Raw genomic sequence first — 20,763 nt, 5'->3', positions numbered from 1 at the left:
TTCTTACCAGCAACTCCTCGTCGAGCTTCAATTGTTCTCTCTTCGGAATCAACAGACCTTACTTCTTCCCACCCTTCTGAAGAGACATGAATCCCAGGTGCGCACATGACAGCAACCTTGCAAATAAATCCAGCTTCAGAGATTTAAGCTTTGCTGTTTAAACCACTCTCTGCTGCTCAAGATCTTATCGAAGAAGAGTGTGAAGTGCCTCCTTCATCACTCTGCTTATATCATTGAACAACAGGACCAGCAGAAAATGGAAACTGAAATAAAACATTGGTGTGAAAACAAGAAAGTCTCCTTGCATGACTGACTCAGGTCACTGCAGGCACTGTGCAGTTACCCAAAGGATTGCTTGGATAAAATACTGTAGACAAGCTTCGGTGGGCCTGGTGGTGTGGGGACTGGTAGCATTTACTGAGGAGAAGCATATTGGCATCTCTGTTGGGTTTTAACCAGATCCACAGGATTCAGGAAATAAGCTCTCTGCCAGATGACACTATGCTCCTAGCCATTCCTTCTGTTTACTTATCGCCCAAATTACTCTAACTAGTGTCCTTTGTCCTGCTGTGAGCTTATTTGTGGAGAAGGCTAAATAAAGGATTTTTATGACAATGAAATGGCCATTGGCCCATAGAACGATTTCTTAACATAACTCTTCTGCTTTTGTTCAGTACTATTAAAATTAATTAAATGGGAGCACTTATTATTATATCTTTGATTTATGAAGAAAAACACTTTTTTTGTTTCTTCTTGAAATATTTGAACTTAGGCTGTATTTTTAACTATTATATATTCTTTACATAATACTTACCTCTTATTACAAAAACTTTTTAAGGTAGGTCCTCTTTCCCTATTGTTTTATTTTTCTATCAGATTCAAATACATATATATGTGAATATATTATATATAGATTCCTATTATATGTGACATGGTACAAAATTAATACACACTTCCGAAATATGAAGAGTTGTACCTTCTGATAAATGAGATGCATTTGCCTACTTTATGGAAAAAAATATGTATATTTATCTACCTTAACTGTAGTCTTTTCACTAAAACAAACTAAAAATTTCACATGTAATTTTAATTTAAGCATATATTCCTGCAGGTAATTATTAATGTTTTGGAGTTCAATACAGAAAATGTTGTAAATAGCAAAAATAACACAATCACCTTGCATTTACATATATTTCATACTTCCTAAATAATATTCATGTGCTTCAAAATGAATCTGAGAGGTAACAAAGATGGACAGCATTAACAGGAGAATCAACCATGTAGAGAAACAGACATGGAGTATTACCAAGACTAACCTAAGGCTTCTACTTCACCAAACTTTCATTTTCAAATTAAACTTTGGTAGTAATATATAGCCAGAAAGTACAGATAAAAACCTATTTCTATCAAATGCTAATATTTTTAATGTTGAAATATTAATCACATATAATATCTTAGAAATTCCTTTTTATTCCTTCATAGTCGTATTAATTCCATACGCAAAATAAATCTGATTTTCAAATCACAAATCTCCTACAAGTATCCTTTGAAGTAATAATCAATAATGTATTGATTTTCTAAGTTCTGTACACCACCAGCGTATTAGGGACAGTACTGAAGTACTATATAAAAAATGTATATATTATTTCCAAACTCTTCCAAAGTACTTTCAAAAGCTGAAAAACATCTCTACTCATCTATAGCTGACTTACTTATGTAATATCATCTGTTGCTTACAATTATACCTTGTAAAAAATGTATACTTCCATATAAACAAATATACCAATCATTTTAAATAATGAGGATGTCTACATAATTTACTGTTGATAGGATGTAAATCTAGCATCTCATTCTTTATGGACTACAGAATGAAGACTGCCCAGGTAGAACTAACACATTACTACTGAGTTGACTGTCTAAATCTGCTGTGTGAGCCCTGCTATATTGTATTAACGTACTGGCACTTAAGAATCAATAGCAGGACAAACTCTGGATAGAAGAGGGTAAATATATTGTCTTTTAATTTGTACATGTGGAAACTCTAGATCCTTTTAGTAATACCAAGATTCTTAATCTTTACAACCAGGAGTAGAATGTAATATTTATGAAAGGTTATGGCATAAAATTATGTTCAGGTTCACGATACCTCCTCTGAGAGGTTTTCATTGACTAAACCCAATGCACATTAATCTTTTTATTGTTTAGTACTTCCCTTTAAGTCTTCAAGGGAGAGCCAGTCTTACATAATCTTTCATTCTGTTATTTCTTCCAATTTTCACTGATCCCTGCATGCATGCATTCAAAGCTTCTTTCATCTAACAAAAATTCTGAATATCAACTATACTAAGCACTGGAGTAAAAGGAAAAAATATACAGAACAGGTCTGTGCCTTAAACGTTTAAATGCTATTATTATTCCCATGTTACAGATGAGGAAACCGAGGCTTAGGTATGATAAATGACATATCAAGTCAGTGGCAACACCAGAATTTGAATTCAACAAAAGCAATAATAATCAAAGTTAATATCGCTTTAGATTACCACTTCCTTAAATCTGGGGGCTCTCACCTGACATCTGGTTCAAGGCTGTGTTCTTGGTAGTTTGTGATTGAGGCAAATAAATCTGCACTAAGTAAAACATACATTATGCTATTGGCTAAGGTCCTCTGTGAGAATCCAGTATAGCTCTGCCATGCCATGATCTCACAACACCAGTTTACAGAGATGTTAGCAGACGGTTTAAAATAAAAGGGCCCCAATCACATGTATTCAGGACACACTGCATATTCTAGTCTTTTCTAGAAAAGTAACAAGGCACATTACCAGAAAAGGTGGTCAGAAGTCCTGCATTGAGGACACTTTCAGCTAAAGTTAGCACTGGCTAAACTTATTTGAGCATAAACAATATTTTTGGCAACATTTACTAAGCCCGTTATTTTGCAGAAATAGTTGGAAAAATGCTTGCATTATTAATACTGTGTATTCTGATTTTTGTTAAGCTATCCTGAGGAACAAGAATGAGAGAGAAGTATTGGATCCCATTTTATAGATTAAGAGTTGATGTTCAGGACCATGTTGTTCCTTTAGGTAGTTTCTGTAATAAAAGGGACTCATGTCTTGTTCTGTCACTGTGGTATCAGTGTTTCTGCTACCACAAATTATCAGCTCAGCCATCCCTCCTGACCCAGATGGACAGCTTCTGTACCAAAGCTCCATTTATTAAACTCTACATAATCAAATGGAGGCAAATGTTTTTAGTTTTCTTTCTTTCTTTCCCTCCCTCCCTCCATCTCTTTCTTTTTTCCTTTCTTTTCCTTTCTTTCCCTTTCTTTTCCTTTCTTTCTTCCTTTCTCTCCCTCTCTCTCTCTCTCTTTCTTTCTTTTTCTTTCTTTCTTTTTAGATGGAGTCTCGCTCTGTCGCCCAGACTGCAGCACAGTGGCGGGATCTCGGCTCACTGCAAGCTCCGCCTCCCGGGTTCACGCCATTCTCCTGCCTCAGCCTCCCGAGTAGCTGGGACTATAGGCACCCGCCACCACACTCGGCTAATTTTTCATATTTTTAGTAGAGACGGGGTTTCATCGTGTTAGCCAGGATGGTCTCGATCTCCTGACCTCGTGATCCACCTGCCTTGGCCTCCCAAAGTGCTGAGATTACAGGCATGAGCCACCGCGCCCAGCATATGTTTATTTCTTTTGCTGAAACTTAAAATATTTCAAGACAAAGTCCAACTGACATAGCCCAGTAAATTCCAATTGCATATAGCTAAACACAAAATAAATCAATATTCAAGATACAATTTGTGGAGTAACAATAACAAGATAGAAGGCAAAATTAGTTTTGAAGACATAAGAATTCTTAAAATATTAGGATTTGGGAAATTAACATATTTAGTTCAATTTCTTCCAGGATTGAGAATCTCTTTCATAATTACAATTTCCTGAGTTATAAGGCTTCAATTCCTCTTATATCACTATTTATAGGCTTTCCACAGGGTGGTTTGGACATTAGAAGCAACTCTGGTTATAAAATGCCTAACTGGAAAAATGTAAAAGGTTAAAAAAGACTCCAAGTACTTGACGCTATCAAGGGGCCTCTGGATCCCAAATTGCTCTGAAATTCAAATTCAAATTAAGTTACAGGTATGGAAATTATTGTTTTCAAAGTGTAGTAATGATGCTACTTATAAATGAATATGAGCACCCAATGAATTATATTCTTTGTTTTACAGTGTGTTAAAGGACAAGCATGTTTAAAAGAGATCTTCGATGAAAACTGGTCTGTATCATTTGCTTTGATTTGTCATGTTTTCTAAGCTAAGGAGCCCTACAGCTTCCAGACCCTGACCTAACCATATGGAGAAATTGAGGCAATTACTGGATATGGAATAAAAGGGATCAGAATAGCAAACATGCCAAAATGTCAGACAGTGCCAGGATGTGACCCAGGGTTGAGAAGGGAATTTTTCAGAGATAATATTTTTAGGAGATTTGGAGAGACGATGTTTGGGTAGGACAGGAAGATCAAGAAAGACATAAAAGGTAAGTTTGTAGTGTGCCTAATTAATAAACCTGATTCACCTACTACCATGGAATGTCTCTCCTCCAATTTTTACCTTCTGACTGATCTTACACATTACCTACAGGAGATCTTTTGAGTGCTTTTCATGGTGATGAGATATTTAAAGCATAATCACAAGCTGACAATTTCAGTCTTAAGATGGGCACAAATGTTTTAGTCATTACTGTATTCCTCTGTAAAAGACAAAAAACATGTCAGAAGAAAAAGGATTCCAATTTACAAAGCCAACATTTTAGCTCTCTGAGCACCATTTCTGAGCATCTGCCTGTTCTTTGTAACTTTAATAATTGATCCCACAGGAATGGAAAAAGTTTTGAGCTTAAAACTAGGTGGGAAAGGTATTATAGAATGAGGTATCACTGACCAAGGACCAAATGTTATTTTCTTGGTGTAGGATTATATTACAATGTAGGCAATATAAATTCAGTCTATAAAATCCACTTAACGAACAGATGAGCAGAATGAGATTTCAATTTATTGCAACAAACTATTGTGTGTTTTTGTTTTCACCCAAGGTTCAGACAGAAATAAGATTACTCATTTACCTAAGCTGTGTCAAGTTTTACATTCATCCTTTCATTATGGAGAAAGCACTCTGAGTGTCCTGGTCTTGTACAAAGATGCAAAGTTAAAAAAGAGGTTAAAAATTTGCAATTTCCTGCTTCTTAGGAGGGAAACATTCTCATGGCCCTGTGTGGTTTAAAAATGCAAGCCCCCCCACCATTGTAAGTCTTGATTTATTCAGGCATATTGCTGAAGTATCACTTCACATTCTTACAGATCTAATTTTCTCATTTCATTTCCGGCACTTGGAGGTTGGAGATTTCTCTTTCACACAAATTCAGCTATGCTTTTAAAAATGTTATCTTTATGCATCATTTATAGGTTTTCTCAGTGGAATTTGGGGGGTTTGGGGAGAATTTTGTTTGTTTTTTTGTTTTGCCTACTTTTAATTTCTTTAGCCTCAGCAGCCATGTTACTGTAAACTGGAAGTAATTTCCAGTGGTGTCCTAGTTAGCTTTTTCCCTTTGATATGCTGACAGTTTTAAATCTGATCTGTCAGTTCAAATGCCATTAATTGGATATATTTATTTGTCTTCACAGAACTACAATTCAAGTAATGCTATCTGAAGTAACAGTGCCTTCTTTATTATCCTATTGCCTACACACCTAGTTGCTTCCTAGGTGTGGTCATGGACATCAGCTATTTCTTCGCTAAAAAAAAAAAAATCAACAAATCAAACAAGCTAAGTAGAAATGTTACACAAAATATGGTATCTCATTGTGGTTTTGATTTGCATTTCTCTGATGGCCAGTGATGATGAGCATTTTTTCATGTGTCTGTTGGCTGTATGAATGTCTTCTTTTGAGAAATGTCTGTTCATGTCCTTTGCCCACTTTTTGATGGGGTTGTTTGTTTTTTTCTTGTAAATTTGTTTGAGTTCTTTGTAGGTTCTGGATATTAGCCCTTTGTCAGATGAGTAGATTGCAAAAATTTTCTCCCATTCTGTAGGTTGCCTGTTCACTCTGATGGTAGTGTCTTTTGCTGTGCAGAAGCTCTTTAGTTTAATGAGATCCCATTTGTCAATTTTGGCTTTTGCTGCCGTTGCTTTTGGTGTTTTAGACATGAAATCTTTGCCCATGCCTATGTCCTGAATGGTACTACCTAGTTAGAATGGCAATCATTAAAAAGTCAGGAAACAACAGGTGCTGGAGAGGATGTGGAGAAATAGGAACACTTTTACACTGTTGGTGGGATTGTAAACCAGTTCAACCATTATGGAAAACAGTATGGCGATTCCTCAAGGATCTAGAACTAGATGTACCATATGACCCAGCCATCCAATTACTGGGTATATACCCAAAGGATTATAAATTATGCTGCTATAAAGACACATGCACACGTATGTTTATTGCAGCACTATTCACAATAGCAAAGACTTGGAATCAACCCAAATGTCCATCAGTGACAGATTGGATTAAGAAAATGTGGCACATATACACCATGGAATACTATGCAGCCATCAAAAAGGATGAGTTTGAGTCCTTTGTAGGGACTTGGATGCAGCTGGAATCCATCATTCTTAGCAAACTATCACAAGAACAGAAAACCAAACACCGCATGTTCTCACTCATAGGTGGGAACTGAACAATGAGATCACTCGGACTCAGGAAGGGGAACATCACACACCGGGGCCTATCATGGGGAGGGGGGAGGGGGGAGGGATTGCATTGGGAGTTATACCTGATGTAAATGACGAGTTGATGGGTGCAGCACAGCAACATGGCACAAGTATACATATGTAACAAACCTGCACGTTATGCACATGTACCCTACAACTTAAAGTATAATAATAATAAATAAATTTAAAAAAAAATTAAAAAAAAAAAAAAAAAGAAATGTTACACAAAATATGACGAGACTTAAAATACCAAGTTATTAAAGAAAGCACACAGTCAAGTAGAGTCAAGATCATTTACATGATGTATAAGCTAAGTAATTAAATGCTACACAGAAGTGTATGTCTCACTCCATTATTTCTGCACATCATTCTACTTTTCTATTTATATGTATCCACCTGTTGTCCTCTCTATGTGGGAAGTATTTTGAAAATCTATTAGGAATTAAACAAAACAAATCAAAACCAGTGGTTTTCCAGAATAGAAGGCTCCCTAAATTCTACCTCAGCTGAATTTCCAACCAAATCACATAAGGCCAGTACTTTCTCTGGGTTATACTTTGCCTACAGGACCAGACTACTTCTTGCTTGTTTATTCTTCTCTCAAATAATTTTGAAAATTTTTTCTTGAAAATATTTGTGAACTTTGTGTCAAGATATAGATATACATATAGTCTTCTACCTCTAAAACAATATTTATTTCAAAAAATAAACAGTCACACTATAAAACATAAATAAGACAAATGTAGAGCTAGAATCTTTAAAAAGTAAAGTGGTGAGAGTGGCTGAAGCCACCCAGCCCACTGAAAGGCAGTGCAGGTAGGTAGAGGCTACTGGAGCTGCAATGTCCTGTCCTGCCAGGAGAGAAGTCAGTCCATGCCTAAAGCTCCTCCCATTAATTGGGCTAAAAGAAACCCCAATCAATCTCTCCCAGGGTTGCTACTTGCAATGTGCCATATACCCTGTGACTTGGGATCAAGGTACTGGAAACTATAGAAGAAAAAAGTCTATGCTATATACCCAACAAGAATATCATTCAAGAAATGATAACAAACTAACGGCATCTTACTATCCCCAGACTCTCACTGAAAAAATTAACAAAGGACATGCCCTTACAAGAAGAAAAATAAAGCAGAAAGGGAAAATGAGAAGTAACCAAGAACAATGAAATCATTTAAACATGTTGGCAATTAAGTATTAACCATAATAACACTGATATCTATTTATGTGAATATTGAAACATAAGTTGAACTTAAATTCCAAATCGTATCATAGAAGATAGAATAAAGACAGTAAATTTTTGAGAAAAGTGAAAGAATGCTAAAGTCTTCTTTCGTAGACATATGATTTAATTTTAGATTTTACTAAAAAGTTCTAAAATTAAGTACTTCATTGAAAAGTTAAGGTTTGCATTAAAGGATAGAAATGAAATGCATAATGCCTTAAACTCTAAAAGAAATGAAGAGACATGGAAAACAACTTGTTCTATCTTTAAGAATGCATGAAAGGTAAAAAAGCAAAGCCAAGGAATGAATGGTAAATAGAAAACCTGAGCAAATACAAATACAAGAGAGTATGTCTATGGTAGGGGTTTAAAAATACAAAACAAAACAAAACAAAAAGACAACAGAAAAAATATAAGTATACTCATTTTGATATATATCCTGTTAGTTCTCTGTGCATATATGTAATCATTTTTTCAAAAACATACCATATAGTATACATATAATTAGCAATCCCTTTCCCTGAAGTATCACAAATATATTTTTATGTCATTAAATATAACAATATATAACAAGATTTTCATGGCTACACAATATTCCTGTAAACAGTGCCTTTTAACCAGTATCTTATTGTTGGAAACTAAGCTGACTTCCAATTTTTATATTATAGAGTTTGTTATCATAAAAAATATTTGCCCATATCTATCATAAAGTACTTATTATGTCAAGATACTCTTTGTGATTCAACCACATTTTATAAACTAAATATAAATAAGTCAGTTAGAGTTAATGATGGCAGCTATTAAATAAATTTGATAAGTTGACTCATTATTTGGGTTACAGACAAGTTCTTACATGATTTCAATTCCAAATACCAGGCTTGTTTGAGTTTGAGCTACTCCAATCACTATTCTAGCTCCCCCATTAACTGTGAAATACACAATCTCATGCTCAATTCAACTCAGTTTCCCAAAAGTCCTTAATTTCTAACCTAACTCATGGTTTCCCAAAGAAAGAGCTGTCTTGGCAGCCCCTACACCTAATTTAGAGCTCTTATTCTTTCTAGGGATTATGACAATTAAAATTTCAGCTTCTTTCCTTCTGATCACTTACTTGTCAGTCTGAGCTTCCTAATCTGTTTTGTTTTTCACTATTATTATTGATGTTAGTGATGTTGCTTTATTTCTTTCTTAAATCGAATAGCAATTCTCTCAATAACTCATGTAGTTTTTCTGTGCATAATTTTTTTTCTTTCATTAAAATACACACTAAGTTAATGTCTAATGGTAGGAATATTACAGTTACCTGTTGGTAGTTCAAAAATTAATGTCCAAATTACTAAAATAATTAAAGAAACAATCCTGAGAACACAGAAGTAATTACTTCTCTGTAATTAGAAGTTTCCATAATTACACAAGAAACAAAGTAAATAATATCCTGTCATCCAATGAAAAGGTACCTACTGACCTAAGTAATTTTTCCCAAACGCATGGCCATACAATCAATAAACTTAACAGATATACCAAGAATTAGAAGACAAGAAAAACTACCCTTTTTCAAACCCAATCATCCTCAGTAGTACTTTGATATACATCTTTTCTCTATATACAATTATAAAATTTATTAGTTTCTTACTTTCTAATTACTTCTACAAATTAAAAAAAAGATTCAACAGTGTACAACTTAATCCAACAACTATAATTCCACGTATGTAACTGTAAACTATCACTTCAGTAACTATAAAACAGTATATAAATGTAGAAAGATGATTTCTCCATTTATGCTTATAATTAATTTCCCTTGGGAAAGCACATGCAAACCTTAAGAATAAAATTGAGTACTCCAAGAGAACGACTGAGGAGAAGGTGAAATTTGATTTTAGTTTTAAATCACAGCTAGAGATAGAGGACATTTTAAAAAGGCAGAACACTGCCAAATAATGGAGATGGAAAAGTGTATGGTAAGTGTGAAATACAGGAAATAAATGCTAATCAGTCAGGAAGAACAGAGTTCTAGAGGGGACTGTGTGAAGACAAGTTAGGGCTACACTGTGAAGACTGAAGGGCTTGGCTGAAGTTTTTGGATTTCATTCTGTATATAATGATAACCTAACCTATAGGAGTTTCACCACCACACCGACTGGAATGACCATGTTAGGACAGTTACAATTACTACCTTTGTATGATCCTCAAGACTCTGAGCAGTACTTTCCCATTTATTATCTCAAAGTAGACACGACTTTCAGTTTCTGTTCCAAATACATGCAAAGTCACTCTTCTGTTCCTCAATCTCTCCCAAGCACTACAGAACTATCCCAGGCAGAATTTACACCTGCTAGTCAGTCAGAAAGTGAATTCCTGGATTAGAGTTCCAAAATATACCTGGAAACATATAACTCCGTATTTTACCCCCTAAACATAAGTTATATCATTTTGGATACTTTCCGAGTCAAATGTGTCTTCAAATTAATATGCTACTTTTTATTGGGGGCTCATCAAATTAATATGCAACTTTTTATTGGAAGCTCATCTTACAATACAAAATAAAAATTCTCATGGGAGGACTAGCACTTCATAATTTATGAAGGGTCAGTTTTGAGATTTGCCAAGAATAATACTCAGGCCCCAACCCAGAACACTAAAATCTAAATCTCTGGGCTTGGGACCTGAATACCAGCAGGTTTTTCAAAAATCTCCTCCCTCAAGTGATTGCAATGTGCACTGAATGTATTCAACTACACATTAAAATAAATTTGGGGCACTGCTCCACATTGACTAAATTAGATTAGTTTTTGGTGCTTCCCCAGCACATATTTTTAAATGCTCCTCAGATAATTTTATAAGTATGTAAAAATTTTAGGGTCACTGATCTAATCCAACCCTCTCCTTCTGTTGCCCAAGGTAACCCAGTTCTTGACAGAACTAGGATAAACTGTTCCCTCAACCTGTAACCTCTGGGCTCTTTTCTCTCTACAGGTCTATAAGCTGATTCTTCCTATAACAGTGTGTATGCTTGTCTTTCTTTATTCATGCCAGTCTCCCTCACTAGAATGACACATTGGTTATTTCTGCCCAAAATCTACCCCAGCTCTAATATTAAAGGTTGGCATTCAAGCTTCCCTCCTCGCTCTTGTAAAATCTTTTATCTATGCATCTTATTTGCTGCCATAGAAATAACATTTATGGGGCCGGGCGCAGTGGCTCATGCCTGTAATCCTAGCCCTTTGGGAGGCCACGGCAGGCAGATCACAAGGTCAGGAGATTGAGACCATCCTTGCTAACATGGTGAAACCCCATCTCTACTAAAAATACAAAAAAATTAGCTGAGCATGATGGCAGGTGCCTGTAGTCCCAGCTACTTGGGAGGCTGAGGCAGGAGAGTGGCATGAACCCAGGAGACGGAGCTTGCAGTGAGTCGAGATCACAACACTGCACTCTGGCCTGGTGACGGAGCGAGACTCCATCTCAAAAAAAGAAAAAAAAAGAAATAATATTTATTGAGTGCTTGATATGTATCAGGTACAAGGCACACAAGGCCATACATAATCTCATTTAATCTTTACAACTACTTCATGCAGTATATGCGATTATTATTTCCAGGTTCTAAAACTATTGAACGTGAGGCTTAGAGAGGGAGTTAAGTAACATGTCCTGGGTTATTAGTCTCTGGCTATGTCTAAAACTTATTTATGTCCTCATGATCTGGGATATTAAACCCTCTTCATAAAGTAACTACTCAACAAGGTTCTTCATGATCATATGTTTTTCACAGACAATGGAGACAAATGCCAAAATCAGTATTTATCATGTATGTACACAAACATCTACAGGCCTTTGTCTCTTTCCTCCTATGGATATTATCATTGAGTTGAATTATGTCCCCCTCCAAACTCATTTGTTGATGTCCTAACCCCTATTACCTCAGACTGTAACTGCATTTGGAGATAGTCTTTAAAGATGCATTTAAACCAAATGAGGCCATTAGGGAGGTTCCTAATCCAATATGACTGGTGTCCTTACAAGAAGAGGAAATTTGGACACAACGTGCACAGAGGGAAGATCACGTGAAGACATACGGAAAAACCAGGGAGAAAGGTCTAGAACAGATCCTTCCCCGTGTTCCTCCAAAGCAACCAACCCTGCCAACACCCTGATCTCAGACTTCCAGCCTCCAGAACTATGAGAAAATAAATTCCTGTTGTTTAGGACACCCAGTCTGCAGTATCTTGTTATGGTTACTCTTGGAAACTAATACAATTATTATCTCATGTGGTACACAGCAGCCTCAGAAGCATTTACTGGAATTAAAATTAGATCTGCCCTTTGGGATGAAACATGTGCTTTTAAAAAGACTCAATTGCACAAGTTCAGCTCAGTAGTTAAAACAAGACATACAAAGAAAATGGCTATATATAATAAACCTAGAATAGCAGTAAGAATCAGAAATGCCCCACAAGGTATAAATAAGAATGAAATGGAAGGTAATATCTGAATTTCCAATACAGTAGGTGACATCAGTCAGTATCTAGGGATCCGGCTTCTATCTAATTCCTGGACAGGGATTAGTGAGGGCAAGCAAAAGCTTCAGTTCTAAAGACTTGGGGAACAAAATCAGATTCAGCCACAAGATCTAGGGAAATGGATCTAATAACCAAAATAAGGCACAACTCTGGAACCTCGTCTCAGGAATACGTTAAAAGTTAGATTGCTAGGGTTGAGCCCAGACTGCAGACAGAACAAGTAGAAGGACTGAGTAAATGCTTGTCCTCAGAGGGTCTGGCTGAAGCTGGAAACAAGATGAATTTCAAGCTCTCCCATCTGCAAAGAATAAAGGACTTCAAGGGCAGGAAATCCAGCAGATCTCAACACCCATGTTGCCTTCTCTGATCAACACTGCGTGAAAGGAGAGATTTTTGTTTGCTTCTGAACCCTCTTTAGGTCTGAGATTTCTGTTATTCTGTTATATTGAACCAAAAGTAAGGACAACTTTTTCATTCACTGGATAAAATGGGTCAAAAACACTGCAGTATGATTCTGCATTTTAAAAGGATACCGAAGAACAACTTACTGAGATAAAACAGGTGATACTGAAATCTTCAATATCAAATCTTTTTCTAAATGAACTTTGAAGTATAAATGTTTCCCCTTAAATTGACCTGTAGTTACATATCTTTTTAAAAGTTCTATATTAAAGTTGTAAGCATATATTACATGTAAAATTTGTATGATTATTTTTGAAAATGTAGCCCTGATGTTAATTTAGTTTCTCCTGATTCAAGAATAGAAATTTCTTTCAAATGCAACTAAATGACTAATATTTCTAGCCATGGACTAATTTAGAAGAAATATTATTGGGTATAATCATGTTAGATTTACCGACTTAATTTCTTTCCTTTTTATAGAACTTATGTTTAGTCATAACTCCTGTTTTAGAATCAAGGAGACTTTTTTTTCGGTCGTTTATATATTAGGCAGAAATTGAAGCTGAAAATCCAGCCGCTCACCATGATTTCCAAATTTTTCTTAATGCATATTCTTAGAAATTAGAAATTAGTATGTTAGCTCAGACCACACACACACACACACACACACACACACACAGACACAAGTGTTCTTTCAATCTCTTATCAAGATTTAAATTGCACAGACGATTAAAACAGCTAATGTCCATTCCATATCCACGGCAAGAATAAATTAGTTCTCAGACTTTCTCTCTCTAAGGCATTAGATTGAAACATCTAATGCCCCAAGTCATATGTCTCTCTTTCAGTAGTTAAGAGGCAGAATTGTTTATCCTTCCCTCATCAATGGCAGACAGTAGTCTCTCCTCTGTTTTATGCCTATTCTCATCTCTGTCCTTCATAAGACCAAAAAAAGTCAGGCCAGGTAAAACTGTTGCACATTAGTGCTAAATGTCAACCTGTCCAACTGTCCAAATGCTTCCCTATAGCAATTTCTTTCCTCTGTTAGAATAATTAAAGAAGAAACTACAGAAAGCATTTCGCTCACTGTTAAGAAGTGGAGGTAGAGGTATCTGAAAATGTATTCCTCACCTTATGTGGGAAAGGGGCCAGGGTAGATGTAGATAAAAGGGACAAACACAAAATAAATCAGGTGGACTCTTTTGAGAGGGCCATTGAGGTCAGGGACTATGCTCAATCAATATATTCCCCAAACCTGGTAAGTGCCTGTCATATAGTGGAAGCTCAATGAAAAATTAATATATGAAGAGAAAGGAAAGAGAAACGTATAAAAAGAGAAGTCAAGGCTTTTACGGTTCCATGTGAACCCATTGCTTTTTGATGTTCTGATTGATAAAATACCAATTATGGCAGGCCCTAGAAGACACCAAAATTGGTTATGTGCAATTTAATAAAAGGAATATTAAATAGAACTTTTTTACTTTCTTATTTGAAACAATATCAAATTAATTTATGCATATGATAAAAATTAAAATAAATAAGGGCTTCCCATGCATAGCTATAGTAATTGTTTCTCCTCATAGCTCTTCTTCCCACAGTATCAATTCTACTTCCCAACCTTATTTTTAGGTATTTTCCTAGTTGTTCTAATGGAAAACATCCTAATTTTAAAATAATTTGTCTCTATATGTTGACTGCTTTATTTGTAATATTATCTACTAGTTTCTAATTTTAAAATATTACCTATTGTTAAAACTGATTAAAGAGAGATGCTCACTTTATTTACAACATTTTGATTTCAGAAGACAATAGTTTTATCTTTCTACAATTCTATATTTAAACATACTTAATCCTCTATTTCTCATCCTAAAATCTGAACAGAATCTTTTAACTCTTGAACATTTTACATAAGACTATTCATATTCCTGCCTATCCCTCCACCTCTGCCCTCTTCAGAGTGCTTCAGCTCCCATATCTGTCAGTTTTACCTTTATTTTGATGCAGACACAATATTCATATTCAATTGTGTAGACATTTTTAAGTATTCAATGTAGAAAAGGGTTTATTCTAAAAATTGAAAACCAATAAGCAGCTTTTACAATATCATTACATCTAAATACTCCAGAACCAAGAAAAAGGCAATAATGTGCAAAGGTTAAATTTCCTTTTCTATAGATGCACTGTCAGGCACTCAGACAAAAATGTAGTTAAGTTTATAGCCCAGTTGGCTGTATCAGTCACTTAAATTATATCATATTTTATCTTGCTTCACATTTGGACAAGGATTTTTTTTAAGTTTATTTTTTATCAATTTTTAATTGCCCCATTTTATTGTTGAAAGAAGGCACAGCCTTTCTTTACCAAGTCTATGATGTCATGTAACTCATTCATTAGTCATTGGTTATTTCTTGGAATCCATGACATTCTTCTTAATACAGATATTCTTATTGGAGCCTCCTGGAAATGACCTCCAGTTTTAATTTGAATGAACTTCTTTTTGCACATGTCATTCGGGGACTTCCTTGCATTGAATTTCTGGGTTAGTTCTACTATTCGTTTATTATTTGTCTTGACTACATGATTATTATTCAGTTTTCTTGGGTGCATATATCCTTAAATAACATTCTCAGAACGAGAATAAAAAGTAGGTTTTCTGAGACCTTTGAAGTTGATAGTTTAGATGAATACAGAATTGTGGTTTCAAAATTACTTTGCTTATAATTGTTTCTGTATATTTTATTTTTATTAACATATAATATTTGCACATAATTATGGAGTACATGTAATATTTTGTTACATGCATAGCATATGTAATGACCAAGTCAGGGTGTTTAAGATATCCATTATCTTATGTATTTATTGTTTCCATATGTTGGGAACATTCTAAGTCCTCTCTTCTAGCTATTTTGAAATATGAAATACATTGCTGTTAACTATATTATACTTATCTACTATCAAACATTAGATCTTATTCCTCCTATCTAACTGTATGTTTGTACCCATTGACCATCCTCTGTCTTCCATCCCTCTCCCCTCAACACACCCTTCCCCATGTCTGGTGACTATCACTCTACTCTCTACCTCCATGAAATCAATTCTATTAGCTCCCACATATGAGTGAGAGTATGTGATGTTTGCTTTCTTTGCCTGACTTATTCCACTTAGCCTCTAGTTCCATCCATGTTACTGCAGATGATGATGATTATTTCATAATATCCTCCAGTTCCAGCCATGTTACTGCAAATAAGAGGATTTAATTCTTTCATATGGGTGAATAGTATTTCATTGTGTATACGCACATTTTCTTTAACCATTCAGGCACTGATGGACACTTAGTTTGATTCAGTATCTTTGCTATTGTGAATAGTGCTTCAATAAACATGCGAGTGTAGGTATCCCTTTGATATTCTGATTTCCTTTCCTTTGGATAAATACCAGTAGTGGGACTACTGGATTATATGGTTGTTCTATTTTGTTTTTAGAGAAATCTCAAAATTTTGAAGGCACTCATCAACTGTAGTCTATGTTCAGTCTGTAGTTTATCATTGCTGATGAGAACTATAAAGGCAGTTAACTCTTTTTTGTATATGACTTGGTTTATTTTTTAACCTCCAAAAGCTTATACATTTTTCCCCTTTTCCTCGGCATCTTTAATGGTGTTGGAGTTCCTCTTATGTTTCACAATTATAATCTTTATACTCATCTTTGGGCATCCCCATGGCTGTATGGGCTTCCTCATAGGTAAGTTTAATGTTTGCCTCTTTGTAGTTTCAAAATTCATCATTTTTACTTCAGGTTTTATTTTAATGCCTAAGATCAGGTTATTTTATTTCCTGGCTTGGAGAATTGTCCAGATACCATACCTGTAGGCAAGTGTGTGATACTGAGTTTGGTCATATAATCTTGTATTTTGTCCAGTCACCTTTGTCCAAGCACTTCAATGCTCTGAATTGTGGTTCCCAGAGCTTTCTCTTTATCTTGAGCTCTGTTAATAACTTTAATACTTAAAAAAGTGTTTTACAGAGAATATTTGTGTGTTTGGGTGAACAAATTTCCCCGTGGGTGGAGGTTAGATATTTCAGGACGTATTATACTAAACTTGACCAACCTGTGTGGCATTTTGTTCTGTTTGTTTTTTAAACATTCTTCTGCTCTTGAATTATCTCTTATTTCCAGGGTCAACATGTCTTGGTTTATCTTGGTCTTTATCTTGGTTCTTAGTTTATCTTGGTTCTTTCTATCTCTTGCTATCTCTTGGGTTTTGTTGTTCATTCATATTCAAAATGGGCAACCAATTGGTGGATTTTCCTGTGTGGCTGATGAGTGTTTCCACGTAGATCATTTTAGCTTGGCTGCTCTAGTAGATACTAAGTGTATCTCTGACATTTGTGAATAGAGTACGTGAATGGATACCTTTCACTTTAGGATGAACGAGGTGTGAAGCTCAACTTCAGGATGGTATGGATGGGAATTCCACAATGGAGAGGCACATACTCCCAGTATCTGATTTTTGCTTAAGCAGTTCGCTGAATTGCTTCTTGATATTTACCTGGGATTTAAATGTTGGGCCTTTATTGTGTGTAAGGCAATAAAGAGGAAGGGGGAATGGTAAGAAGAGTGATGTAAAAGAGTGTGTCAACAATACCGAATGAACGTGCCAACCTGAAGTTCCCCCTCTCACTTCAGCTCCATTGAATCTGATGTCTCTGAGCCTGAAGTCTTCACAAGATGCTTTATGGCAAATAGCTCTCTACTCCACCACCACACCCTCATGCCTACTTGGCAAGCTCTTATGTGGAAAAGCAGGCTGTATTCCCCTCTCCATCTTCTATAAACATCTCATTTACCCATAGTTCACCTTTTCTCATCACTTTTATGAGTATTTTATGGGAGTCCCATGGAGTAAGAAAAACAAATGCTGAGATTTGACAGCCATTTGAAAGGAAAGCTCCTTCTAACCCATTTCCCTTTTAGGAAAAAAAAAAGTGCAGCTGGCTGCCAGCACAGTACTTTTAGGGCAAATGGGAAATGGGTTAAGTTGTAATTGTTTTAAGGTTACAACTTTTAAAATATGTGTAGCTAAATTCTTACCACAGAGCCTGATTTTATTTTGAAGCATCCTGTCTCTCTATAAAGTCCACAGTTAGAGAGAGAGAGAGGGGAAGAGAGAGAGAGACAGATAGATGGATAGATAAGGAAATATCCACGGTCCTTGCATTCATGGCATTTTTAATTGACTAGCTAGAACAGTGCACTCATAATGCAGTAGGTTCTTTGTAGATATTTATTAAACCAATTAATACATGAATAAATAAATAATAGCCAAATTTTTGAATTGCAAACCCTCTTAATGTTATAAGAAAAAATACTAGGACTACAAGAAGAACACTAAATGAATTCTTTGCTCCCAGGAAATATACATAAACCAATAACTTCTTGATATGGTTAGGCTTTGTGTCCCCCACAAATCTCATCCTGAACTGTAATCCCCATGATCCCCATGTATCAACAGACAGACACGGTGGGAGATGATGGATCATGGGGGCAGTGTCCCCCATGCTGTTCTCATGATAGTGAATTCTCACAAGATCTGATGGTTTTATAAGTATCTGACAGTTCCTCCTTCACACTCTGGCTCTCTCTCACCTGCTGTCATGTAAGACACGACTCTTCCCCTTCCATCATGATTGTAAGTTTCTTGAGGCCTCCCCAGCTAGGCAGAACTATGATCAATTAAACCTCTTTATAAATCACCCAGTCTTAGGCAGTTCTTTATAGCAGTATGAGAATGAACTAATACACTTCTAGTCAAAATTATAAGCACTATGTGAGCAGTAGGCATTGTACTGCTGAAGCCCAAAGAGGATAAACCCAGTACATTTAAAGAACTAAGTAATCATATAAACCATTGCATAAGTTACATTTAAAGGATGTATCACATTATTTTTATAAGATTTCCTGATTCCCCAATGATTGTCAGGTACCCAAACTTAACAGGCAATTATTCATATTACCCACAATCTACCCTTGGTCCCCTAACACTATCTCTATATTTAGGGGTAAAAGTCACATCTGTTATTAAGGGTCCTCAGTCTTATTCAGCTACTCATTGTTTGATATTCTTGCAGGTATCATTTCTTAGACTAATCCAGAAACCTTATGCTCCTCAAAAGACTGCTAAACACTGCCTAGCAGTAACAGTTATAAACCAACCAATAGCCCCTTGTTATATAGGTTGACATCTGAAGCCATTCACAAAGCACTGTAGAAATTCAAAGGCATAATTAGCGTTGTACTTTCTCAGTTTACTGAAAGTCAGCAAGGAGAAGGTAAGGAAAGAAGGAAATCCTGTTATCCTATGCCAGGCTCTTCTTCCAATTCCCTGCCTTAGGATTTATACATTAAGTTCCTTAAGTATAAGTGACTTTCCCTTGGATCAAGACAGCACCTTTGTTTCTTTGCTTATTCTTAGGCCTCTTTACTCTGTTCCTCACAGGTATGAATCTTCAGTAGATCTTCTCTCAATGAATTATAATACATATTTCATTTAAATTTAACTGTTATTTTATAAGCAGGATTTAGTTCACTTTCTTTTTCTTCTATTTAGAGAGATTTATATTAGTTAATATTTATAAGCTAAAAGACAAGAGATGCCCAATTTTTCTCACCTGGCAATAGCAGTATGAATGGCAATTACTTGTAAAACCTGGCTGTTAATCTCAATTTTTAGATAATCCCACTAGATAGAGCTCATTGTTAATCAGTGTGTGTGTGTATGTGTGTGTGTGTGTATGCTATGCATATGTGTATTAAAAGGAATTAAACTACATTTAAAAGATTATATTGACTATAAAGGCTGTGTTATCTTTCAGATGCCATTTTGACCAGGTTATCTTTTGGTTTTGTGAGACAGCAGAACACACAGGAAAATTATATCAATACATCAAAGAGAAATGTTCCTTTGAGGCATTTATCAACTCGTATTTTATTGTGTAATTATTCCTTATAACGGTGAGGCAATAAGCTCCTCGCATCAGACAAGCTCCATCCCTCCAACTACCCATGCCACTAGTCAGGTTTCTTTCATCATCTGTTGTTATTGTAAATAATTTTAGAATTTAATTATGTCTGATTGCATGCTCACTGTGATTTATAACACATATTCAATAAAAAACTGGTGAAGAGCCCTTTAAGGAATGGGAAAATACACATATTGTGATGGTTAATACTCAGTGTTAACTTTATTGGATTGAAGGATGCAAAGCATTATTCTGGGTGTGTCTGTGAGGGTACTGCCAAAGGAAATTAACATTTGAGTCAGTGGACTGAGAAAGGCAGACCACCTTCAATCTGCGTGGGCATAATCTCATAAGCTGCCAGCACAGCCAAAATAAAAGCAGTTAGAAGAACATGAAAAGACTAGACTGGCTTAGCCTTTCAGCCTTCGATCTGTGTGGGATGCTGCTGGTCCTCCAACATCAGACTCCAAGTTCTTCAGCTGTGGGACTTGGACTGACTTCCTTGCTCTTCAGCTTGCAGATGGCCTATTGTAGGACCTTACCTTGTGACGGTGTGAGTCAATACTCCTTAATAAACTCCCCTTTATATATACATCTATCCTATTAGTTCTGTGCCTCTAGAGAACCCTAACTAATACAGATTTGGCACCGGGAATGGTACAGAATATTAGAGGAACAGAATATTAAGGATGGAGTTATTTTGTTGGTTTTGGGGTTTGGATTAGACCCCCAAATGCTAAGGACTCTACTTCTAATAGTATGGACAATACTGATAGTCCTTGGCGTGAACTGTTTAGAGAGTTATGCAAAATAAATGCATTTGGCACTCCTGATTCACTGCTT

General features: G+C 35.7%; 1 protein-coding gene across 37 annotated transcripts in view; it reads right to left on the bottom strand.

Annotated features, from left to right (window-relative positions):
* The window catches only part of RIMS1 (regulating synaptic membrane exocytosis 1), a 914,410-nt gene that overhangs the window by 190,213 nt on the left and 703,434 nt on the right, over positions 1–20,763 (bottom strand). For 7 of the 37 annotated variants that reach the window (XM_050786432.1, XM_050786435.1, XM_050786439.1 and 4 more), the window contains exon 1: positions 8–682. The exons of 1 other annotated variant lie outside the window; for it this stretch is intronic. In XM_050786432.1, the coding sequence (XP_050642389.1) occupies positions 8–107 (100 nt within the window). In that variant the 5' untranslated portion in view covers positions 108–682. Of the gene's footprint in view, positions 1–7; positions 730–20,763 lie in introns of those variants that run through there. 29 more of the 37 variants (XM_050786451.1, XM_050786461.1, XM_050786452.1 and 26 more) reach the window with 16 other exon arrangements.

Source organism: Macaca thibetana, chromosome 4 (assembly GCF_024542745.1).
Source record: "Macaca thibetana thibetana isolate TM-01 chromosome 4, ASM2454274v1, whole genome shotgun sequence".
Classification (NCBI taxonomy): Eukaryota; Metazoa; Chordata; class Mammalia; order Primates; family Cercopithecidae; genus Macaca; species Macaca thibetana.
Note: the sequence above shows the minus strand (reverse complement) of the source record. Positions and strands in the feature narration are given on the sequence as shown.